Raw genomic sequence first — 10,757 nt, 5'->3', positions numbered from 1 at the left:
AGATTTATATGTTAATTTTTATATTTAGCTCAGCTAAACTATAGGTAACTTTAGATAGCTTAGCAAGTGGAGCTAACACTAGATAGCTAGCTTAGCTCACTCATGGCAAAGTCAAACTTTTGATATCCTTGATATATGCTGGAGTTGGACGATTAAAAAAATTCAGTATTCAGTCTTCAGTATTGAAACATTGGATATTGTTCTAAGTTGAGGAAATTAGTAAAAAAAAGTATATGAAAATTATCCATAAATTATTAACAGACAAAAATTCCAGTTAATTCTGGACAATTAAAACAAACACACATAATAAGCACCGCATAGAAGCCTTTTATTCTTCTCAGAAACATTTTTTCACCCCCTTAAAGCGGAAAAAAAATATATTTTTTCCTGTTTTTACTTTTATCATTTAGTTCAAGTAAATACCAAAGATAATACACATTTTGGTGTCAAGAGTATTTGATCAAGTGATGAGTATAGCTCCTCTCCTGGATACTGATCATAGTACAAACAGTGTAAATACACTTAACTAATCAAATAAAATCTCTGAGAATGAACATTGTTAGTGGTGGGTGTTATGGTATATCAACAAATACATTTTTAAAATGTTAATTATTACGTATCAGTTAAATTTCTTTTCTGATTATATTAATTCCATCTTTTAGGTGTCCTCAACGTATTTACATGATAACATCACAAACACTTTGCAACTTCTAAATACATGCTCTTATAATCCAGCATCATTATTTACATTATTAACTGCATCATTACATGTATCATGAGAATACTGCACATAAGTGCATAAGGATAAGTGATTCTGATACACATAATGGTGATTATCATGTGAATACACAGCCAGAGGGAACACCTCTATGAGCTCCTTATATCCTAGACTGTCTGAATTCAATTAAAAGCACAATTTCAAAATAAGCCAACTAATATATTATGATTATCTCATTATCTCATCATTAACACTGGGTTTATAACTTTTTTGAGGTATATATACACATTCATAAATTATACTGTTTTTGCTATACTTAAAGGACTCACACAAGGCAAACAGTGCTAAAAACAATACATAAATAAATTAAGTGATGATGAATGCATTAAATAAGTGATAAAGAAAGTGCACAATCACGGTCTCACAAAGGCAAAAACTCCTTTTACATACAAACCTTCGTTTGCACCACGCTATAGCCCCATGTTGTTGATGGTGACTTTGGTTTGTCCATATCTAAGATGAAATGGTTCTCAATTATGCAGCAATTAAAACTTTGCCCATTGCTGATGTTTTTTAAGCCGTAGGCAACCAAGGCAGAGCAGCACTGAGAAACAGAGATAAGACAGAAGGGAAGGGAAACCCTGTTATCCATTCCTGAGGGTCTTCTGGAACGTACACATTAAAGGATCCCCTCTTTATATACAGATCCAGAAGCAGTTCTGCTCCTTTACATTTACCACTGCATTTACTAGTAGAGTTTAGGGGAGGTTGATCTGAGAGCAGCAGTGTGGGGTGAGGAGTGGTTGGTGTTTAGGGTTTCCTCACTGAGGACTTGTTGGTCATACAGAGAGGCCACGGGCAGTGGAGGCCGAGCTCCGGGCCCTCTGCACCACCGCCTGGCTCTTTTCCCGTTTCATCAACTTGTTGTTGGAAAAGACCCCCTCGTTGCGTGGAATGCCATGGGAACCATCCGGAAATGTCAGCAACCCTGCAAGAGAAGCCAACATCACAAATCTCTATTTCTGCCATAAAAATGTTAATACGTGCCTCAATAAATATCATTACAGTTTATGGTGCTTCAAATCAGCATAATGTGCTGCACAATGAATCACGGTTTACTGTTCTCATAGCTTTCAAACTTTATCTTTAAGAATACTATTTATATATATAAAGAATACAATCTCTTAAAAAATGTGCCTCTGTGAAGGATTTGCACAATAACTGTACAGAATTGGTAAGGCCTATAATTTGTACATTTTTTAAACCTTAAAATATCTAAAGCAACAAAAATATGACCTTAACATATTAAACAAAAAAATATTTACCACATCCTTCCACACGTCCATTCTTGAACTCCCCTTCAAACTTCATCCCATCGAACCGGCTGAAGACTCCAACGCCTTGGAATTTTCCTTGGGCAAATTCCCCCTCATACCTTATAGACCAGACACAATAATGAAATAATGGAAAGAGACCTTCATATTCATAACACATTTTAATAAGAGAATAGTGTGAAGTGTCACAGTGCTTCCTCAAATCTGATCACAATCTCTCTCACCTGGACCCATCAGGAAACATTAGCACCCCACAGCCATGGAAAAGGCCATTCTCGAAGTGGCCCTTATAGCAGGTACCATCAGAGAACTTCAGCTGTCCTACACCGTGTCTCTTTCCTGCAAATTGCAAGTGAAATGGTACTTTAGAACATTTAATCACGTGGATGACACAGTAGAACAAAATAAGTATAATCTGAAGCATTGGAGGGTTGGCTGTAGTGTTTCTATAAGAACAGCTGTAAAGGTGCAGGTCATGATAATTTTTTTAGGTTACAGAATGTCTCTTTCTTTATCAAACCACTGAATACAGCAAACTCTTATTGTTGAGCTCATGAGAGCTTTAATCAGTTGAAAGCCTTTAAAAGCTCTGTGAGGGCAATCTTGTTGAGTCATTGGGTGCCAGCTAATTAGGATTTAGCCTTTTTGACATAAGTTTTGGCATTCACCGATCCTAATGCACAAGACTATAAATACTCACGATAAAAATAGTATTGCTCTGATTTGTCCATACTTTGTGTTGTTAGGATAGTTAGGATATGGAAAGAGATTTTCAGAGAACTTAGTACACTGAACACCCAACCTACCCTAATAAAAATAACCGAGTTTACATAAAGAATGAATCCAAGTAACTAATTTTTATGGCATCACTTTTGTCGGCTTATTTAAATGACGATCTTCTTTTTTCTTTAACCTTATTTTTTTTTTTAAACCTTGCCTTAAAAAGAGCACAGCAAACTTTTCCCAGCTTTGTTTTGTCCAAAATAGGCAAATTTTATAGATCAATATCAATATCTTTTTATTAGATATTGGTTTCATTTAACTAGGGGTGAAACGATTACTCGAGTAAGTCGAGTAACTTGATTTAAAAAATTGATTGATTAATTTTCTGTGCCTCGAGGAATCGTTTATTTAATTTTAAAACTCAAAGCACGGAATTTAGCGCTGACTTTTAATGTGAAAAAGCGCTAAGCGTTACGTCACCCACGCACAGGACGCAGGTGGAGAAGACGGAGGTTTTTGGAGTGAAGAGAGCAGGTAAACTTAACTTATAACAAATCAATAAGATTTCCATCAGTGTTGCTTAATATGAAAACATCCCCTGTCCACTGACTTTGTGGGAAAAGAATGCAGCGAGCTTATCCAATCCATGTTTATGCCTCTATTATTGATTTATTCCCTATATTTAATACTTACAATAAATGTAAGTATTAAAAGTTTTATGTCTATTTTGCGTTTTATTTATTTCTATTTGTGTTTGCAATGTGGAAATGTATGTTGTGAATTTAAAAATTAAACCAACTGGTCATTCATTATTAAATGAAATTTCTTTCTTGTTTCACTTTTTTAAATTGCTTTTTGGGCAAGCAAATATGGTTTATCCGATTACTCGATTAATTGAATCGATTTTTCAGTATAGTACTTGATTACTAAAATAATCGATAGCTGCAGCCCTACATTTAACTATTACGTATCAGTTAAATTGCTAATTCCAATTAGGTGTCCTCACCGTATTAATATGATAACATCACAAAAACTTTGCAACTTCTAAATACATACTTTTATAATCCAACATCATTATTTACATAAATAACAGCATAATTACATGTATCCCATGTATGAGAATGCTGCACAAACTGCACAAGGATAAGTGCCTTAGTAATAAGAGCACACACCAGACATTTTTTTTCCAAAATAGGCAAAATTCATAGATCAATATGTTTTCTATGGATGTTGGATTATTTAATCGGAGAAACCTAGCCTTAGTAATGAGTAGGGCTGCAACTAATGATTATTTTGATAGTCGATTAATCTGTCGATTATTTTTCGATTTAGTCAATTAGTCAAGGATTATTTCTGCCATGCTATTCTCCATCTCCGCTTGAGTGAGTACGGCTCCTGTTTCAAGATTTCTCTGTCTTTGCTTAAAATCGATAGAAACAACTAAACATGGGATTAAAAATGTCCAGAACATTGTCCTTTAAATCTAGACAGTGCTGAAATTTAGTGAGGAAGTACATAATATTTTGTGTTTAGGCATTTTTGGAGACACAGGCAGAGTTGAGTGTAAACTGTGTGTTGTGCTGCAAATTAATGATTAGTCGACAATGGACATTTGATTATATCAACTAATTGTTGCAGCAATCAGTAGATATATTAATTCTGTATAAATATACAGAATTAAACAGATTTAAAAAGGCAATGTTGCAGCTGCCACTGTAATGTGAATGCCAGTAAAATGGCAGTTACATAGACAAAAAATGATTTTAATATAGATACAGTAATAACTTGCCTTCCTTCCATTCCCCACTGTACTCTTCTCCAGTTGAATAAGTAAAGGAGCCCCTCGTCAGTGTCATACCTCCACCAACCTGCAAAAATAAACACTCCTCAGTACAGAAACACCTGCCTATCATACAGATATAAAAAGAGAACACTTAAAATTAGGAGTTTCTTTGATTTTACCAAACTGAAAACCTGTGGAATATAATCAAGAGGAAGATGGATGATCACAAGCCATCAAACCAAACTGAACTTCTTGAATTTTTGCACCAGAAGTGGCATAAAGTTATCCAAAAGCAGTTTGTAAGACTGGTGGAGGAGAACATGCCAAGATGCATAAAAACTGTGATTAAAAACCAGCGTTATCCAACCGAATATTGATTTCTGAACTCTCAAAACTTTATGAATATAAACTTGTTTTCTTTGTATTATTTGAGGTCTGAAAGCTCTGCATCCTTTTTGTTATTTCAGCCATTTCTCATTTTCTGCAAATAAATGCTCTAAATGACAATATGTTTATTTGGAATTTGAAAGAAATGTTGTCCGTAGTTTGTAGAATAAAACGACAACTCATTTTCTCAAACATGTACCTATAAATAGTAAAATCAGAGAAACTGGTTCAGAAAGTGGTCTCTTATTTTTTTTGGTCACTGGCTAAGCTAGCTAGCTGATAAATTAACTGGCTACTACCTTTTTTATATTATTAGTTGATAATTTCACAATAGTTCATTGACACTAGACCAGTAGTATTTTGTTTGGATGTGTTGATCCTTGGAAAGACACTCAGCAGTCACCAAAACGTTTGTGTTTGGTTTAATTTTTTTTTTTTTCAATAGCTGAGATGATTTAACCTAGTTATGAGGTTTATTAGGCTAATTTATCACACTATGCTGTCACCAAATGTTATATAACGCTAATGAACTAATCTAGCTAGGTAACCTGAGATACCTAAATTATGAGATTTGATCAAGCCTGTTGTTCAATTAGCTGAATAAAGCTGTTATATAATAATGGCTACTTAGCTAGCTAGGTTTTATAGATTTTGCTCAATTTTTCCCATTTCAGAATTAGTATATGAAGAAAACAGCGAAAATAAAGGTGCTAAACTGTTGTAATTTAAAAAAGAACAAGTTGTACAGAAATGATGAATATCTAGTCTTATATAGTGGCTGTGCTAGAGGTTGGTAGTCCAGGTCCGGAAAGTAAAAATCCGTTTCAGGCTTTCACTCCTACTGCCTGGACTGCGCTGCTGCAGCTGAGCAGTCCATGCAGCAGAAATGAAATCCTGTAACGGATTTTTAACTTCCGGACCTGGACTACCAACCGCAAGTCTTTTCTCACAACAGGAGCCAGGCAGCTGAATAGCCCTGATCTCAGGGGCTTCAGCCGGTTCACACTGAGGAAAAACAGCGTTACGCACCTGTAATATGTCCTCGTTTTCTCACAAGCATGAAAACTCTTCTGGAGGAGCTGAGCAGGTCGATTCAGGGGGGAAAATGAGCCGCGGTGTGGGGCTGAGGACAGAATCAGCCTGCCTGCTGCCTGTCTGTGTTTCTCTCCTCTCACAGGGAAGCAGGGTTGCCAGGTTCAACAAAAATATCCAGCCCAAAGTCATTCTAAAACCCGCCCTTCAAAAGCTTAAATTAGCCCAAAATATGTCTGTCACACGTTCGAAGCAAATGGCAAAACAACTATGAGTGTACGACTTAATATTTTGTTTATAAGAAATGTATTACCAGTATTGCTACTTATCTTAAAGTGATGAATAATATTGTAACGTTAGTGTTTTATTATTTCTTTTATAACAATTTTATATCTCAGTCAAGAACATTTAATAGTTAACATAATTAGCACAAAAAAATACTTTTTATTCCTTGCCCCTCCTGAATCCTCTTTTTTTTTACTCTTTCTTTTTCTCCCGCTCTCCTTTTAATGCTGTCCTTTATGTCGTTATGTATTGGAGGTAAATCCTGGAAAAAAATAAAACTGAAACGAAAACATTAAAATGAAAATGCAAATTTTTTTTGTTTAAATACTATGTCTCAAAATAGTATGGCAAAATTAAAAACAATATGAAATCACTTCATTTGCAATTTATTTTTTCACTTAAGCATGAGTCATATGTGACAAAAATAAAATTAAAATTGGAAAGGCTGCATAATAAATGTCAAAAATAAATAAAAATTCAATGGTACCACGGCCGCGGTAATTTTTTTAAGTAGCCCCAAAGAAACGCACCCCGCCACAACTTAATTTTTTTTTTTACCTGCGACTGGATTTTCAAACAAGCACAATTTCGCGGGAAAACCACGAACCTGGCAACTCTGCTCTTCTCTCACAGGGAAGCTTTTAACCCACGTGCTGATTGGCTGCGGGCTCCACTACTACCGACCCCCCCGCTCAGCGCAGCCCGTCTGTCAAGGAATGTGATCGCATTTGTCGGGCAGGAGATTAATCGGCGGCTACCGTGTGCAGTCCTGGAGCTGTGCCGGCGGCTCAGCAGATAGAAACGAGAGAAAACACGGCTTTAATCGCCTCCCTGAAAGGGTTTACTGCCTGAGTAACACGCACTGAGATTGACTGACAAAAAGCTTAGCTTAGCCTTAACAATATGGTTATAGGATATACATACACATGTAAAGGGCCCATGCCCATTATTTACTTATGGTTTAGCTACTTATTTCCCACAATGGCCATGACTTTTTAAGATGTGGTAAGTCGTCTTAGGGACGACTTCTATCTTCAGGACTTAATTTTCTTGTTTCCAAGCCTTAACCTTTTATGGCACGATTTATCATTTTGGGAAGAAAAAACGTAACATACCACATTTCAGGAGATTCCTTTTCTTTTGGAACCTTTTTTAAACACATTTATTTTTATTTAGATAACAATCATGCCATAAAGGGTTAATAAAGTGGTCCCCACAACTTAATTATCTTGTTTCCATGCCTTAATAAGTCATGGCCACGATTTTTTTTAATGATGTCACCCTAGGGGCTCCGTGAAAGATTTTTTTTTTTTTAATTAATTTTATTTCTAATTTTCTCCCATTTTTCTCCCAATTTAGCTAGGCATACTCTGTGCATCATATAACCAGACTGGACCAGTCATGTCTTGTAGAATCCATGCACATCTTTAAAGCATCATGTGTGGCTGTCTAAATTTCAGTGCTTAACCTGCAAATAGTAAGTGTGTTCTAAACATAAACGTTAGCTTGGGGTGTTTTTAAGCATTGCTTCTACATATGAAAATCTGAAAAAAATATGGTAGCGCTAACTCTTACCATATTGTATTTTCTTTTCTCCCTTAAAGTGCCTTTCATCAAATTTCTAAGCCTCTTCCCAAGGATGCCTCCACTGATGAAGGTCTTAGTGAGTGAATGTCCCTCACTGAGCTGTTCCTAGTGACCTCCTCTAATATGCTAACACTGTTATTAAATGGTCACACATCACCTTTTAGATTTTTGAATATGGCACCCTCCTAATGTCTATGTGATGCACTTTTACATGAAAAAATGTGAAATAAATAGACTAGATTCACAGCTGCACCATCAACTTCATCCCACATTCATGAGGAAGAAGAAGACATGGGAGAGACTGTTTTCCAAGGCCTCAACATTGACACAAATTGCACTACTTCCCAACACAAAGTACCACAAACCCTGTAGTTATAGCCGATATCCTGCACAGATAATTAACTGATAGTCTGCGTGGACAAATTGTTCGAAAAAGATCAGTGCAAAGCACAGATGAATTTTACCAAAACTATGAAAATTCCAACCAATTTTGTCTATGGACATTTCATATTTCTGAAAGTGTCTAGGCGTCAGACACTTAGTGATGAACCTTTTAATGTTTAATTTTATTTAAAAAAGTGCACAGTTACTATTAGCTAATATTATTTCTATTACATTTTAAACCTGAATAAAATAATGTGGCATGCTTTAACTGATTCTGTGACCTTTTTGTCCCTTAAACATATCTTATATGACGTTAATGCATGCTACCCAAGCCCTCTGCTGAAAGTTAGTGAGCCTATTTCTCAGTGCATCTGACCCACCTGCCTTTATGATACTAACTCAACACGTTTGACAATTGATCTCTTCATACCAGAGAGAACCATCAACATTTTAAACAGGACTGGGTATTTATGGCTTCCTCTATAAACGTGAAGAGCTGGTAATGGGAAACGTCGATAAAAATCGCACCCTTGAGATGTATTGGTTTTAATACTGAAGATGAGTGGTTCTCGCTGTAGAACAACCATGAAATATATGGGGCTGTAAATCAAACACGGACAGCATCACGAGAGCAAATGACCACACATCACATGAGCTTATTTTCGAAAGAAGGGTGCTGTACATTTTAGCAGGGATTAGGCTGTTAGATTCAGGTAGAAAAAATGTATATAAAAGGTAATATGGCAAATTACATGAGGCTGTGAAACTAATGGCTCAAAGCCTCATGACTGTTCCTGAAATCTTCTGTCCAGATATTTGAATACACACAGACACACACAATTTTCCTTCTCTTGACCTTCAGTTTTTAGTCTCCCAACTCATAACACACACACACACTGGGGAAATTGGAGACTAATTTGGCCTCCTTTAGTGATTACTGCCCTTCACTGGTAGTAAATCAGCATGGTGTTAATTCCCGAGGGAAATGGGCGGTCGGCTCCATATGCCCCAGAGTGACAGGATGGGTCATGCAAGCATCACTACACACGAGCGACCATTTAGCGCGCCATAATACGCACACCAAGTACACACAAAGTGCTCCCACACAAACACCTACAAAGTGAGTCGGCTCTCCTTGCAAGAAAAATCACAAAGGTCAACTTCTCGCAGGATGGGGGGTGGAACATAGGTTGTTGATGGTCATCTCTCTCTCCGAGGCTTAATTGACCCATAATTCTCTCTATGGCAGAACATACACAAGGGCTGTTGTGTGTGAACCATGCGTTCAAACCAAGGTGAGGAGGGTTATGCTGTCATATTGTCACGCTGACCAATGCTGAATCTCCCAGTCCAGCACTCAGTAAACCAGGACATTATATGATAATCTCTCTCAATAACACAACTGTCAGATTACTTATTAGGATAAATATCTCTGTTTGTACAGCATTATTTATTTACATGTATATTTGTCAGGGGTGAGACTCCAGCACGAGAGGGTAACAGCACTGGAACCTTTTGGGTTTTGGATTTCTGGACAATGATTAAGCCTAGTCGCAGATTATATTTGCCTTTCAATGGAAAATCTTAGTTAAAAATGCTGTGTAGTAGCCCAAGGCCTTATCCCAAGGCATTATCCCTTTCTAAGAAACTGCATCACAGTGACAGTCAAAAGTTTGAAGGAACACATGTGCAGTTAGATAGTAGACAAAAAGTGTTTAGCCCTCACCAACAGCTGACATAAAAACCCAGCACAGGTGGTTTAGGACAGGTTTGGAGCTAAGAGTAAATGAAAAGCAGTTAACAAGAACTCAGCACCTCTATAACTCCTGTAGGACAGTTGGAGAATCATTCCAGGTTCTACCTGTCAATCATAAGATCATTTATTTGCAGAAAATGAGAAATGACTGAAATATAAAAAAGACAGAGCTTCCAGACCTCAAATAATGCAAAGAAAACAAGTTCATATTCATAAGGTTTTAAGTTTTAAGTTCAGAAATCAATATTTGGTGGAATAACCCTGGTTTTTAATCACAATTTTCATGCATCTTGGCATCTTCTCCTCCACCAGTCTTACGCACTGCTTTTGGATAACTTTATGCCAGTTCAGCTTGGTTTGAAAGCTTGTAATCATCCATCTTCCTCTAGATTATATTCCAAAGGTTTTTAATTTGGAAAATTCAGAATGAATTTTAGAATGTCACATCCATTCGACAGCCACAATCAGGCTTTACTCAGACCCTGATAATTCATGTTGCGTTGCTATGAGCACACTGGCCAGTATTTAGCTTCATTCACAATGTAACACCTCACAACTGTGAGCATTTACAGTGTTGTAAATGGGTCATACATGCATTTACACTGTTTACTGTTCACTGTGGTCAAGGAATGCCCCATATACTGAATTTCCATTATGGAGTACCTGATCTCCAGTGATACCATATATCATAGTTATATTTATATTCATAGTACTATTTAGGAATTTTACATTGGAGAGGCCAGAGAGGGATATAGGGTTTAAATGAAA

At 36.6% G+C, this 10,757-nt stretch overlaps 1 protein-coding gene across 1 annotated transcript; it reads right to left on the bottom strand.

The window, feature by feature from the left end:
• Positions 1-307: 307 nt before the first annotated feature.
• morn4 (MORN repeat containing 4) lies at positions 308-6,133 on the bottom strand. The gene is made up of 5 exons (XM_007240370.4): positions 5,975-6,133; positions 4,565-4,643; positions 2,277-2,391; positions 2,044-2,153; positions 308-1,706 (listed from the first exon to the last, which is right to left on the bottom strand). Exons 2-5 carry the CDS (start codon positions 4,629-4,631, stop codon positions 1,558-1,560), a joined length of 441 nt encoding a protein of 146 aa, XP_007240432.1. The 5' UTR covers positions 4,632-4,643; positions 5,975-6,133; the 3' UTR covers positions 308-1,557.
• Between the last annotated feature and the right edge of the window lie 4,624 nt (positions 6,134-10,757).

Source organism: Astyanax mexicanus, chromosome 7 (genome assembly GCF_023375975.1).
Source record: "Astyanax mexicanus isolate ESR-SI-001 chromosome 7, AstMex3_surface, whole genome shotgun sequence".
Classification (NCBI taxonomy): domain Eukaryota; kingdom Metazoa; phylum Chordata; class Actinopteri; order Characiformes; family Acestrorhamphidae; genus Astyanax; species Astyanax mexicanus.
This window is presented reverse-complemented; position numbering and strand designations above follow the sequence as displayed.

What these genes read in the sequence shown, in the direction of transcription:
- morn4 (XM_007240370.4), bottom strand. Translation starts at nt 4,631, where the DNA reads ATGACACTGACGAGGGGCTCCTTTACTTATTCAACTGGAGAAGAGTAC. An exon ending in ATGTTTCCTGATGGGTCCAG is followed by an intron (nt 2,154 to 2,276) that starts GTGAGAGAGATT and finishes CTGGTCTATAAG; the next exon opens with GTATGAGGGGGAATTTGCCC. An exon ending in TGGACGTGTGGAAGGATGTG is followed by an intron (nt 1,707 to 2,043) that starts GTAAATATTTTT and finishes CTTCTCTTGCAG; the next exon opens with GGTTGCTGACATTTCCGGAT.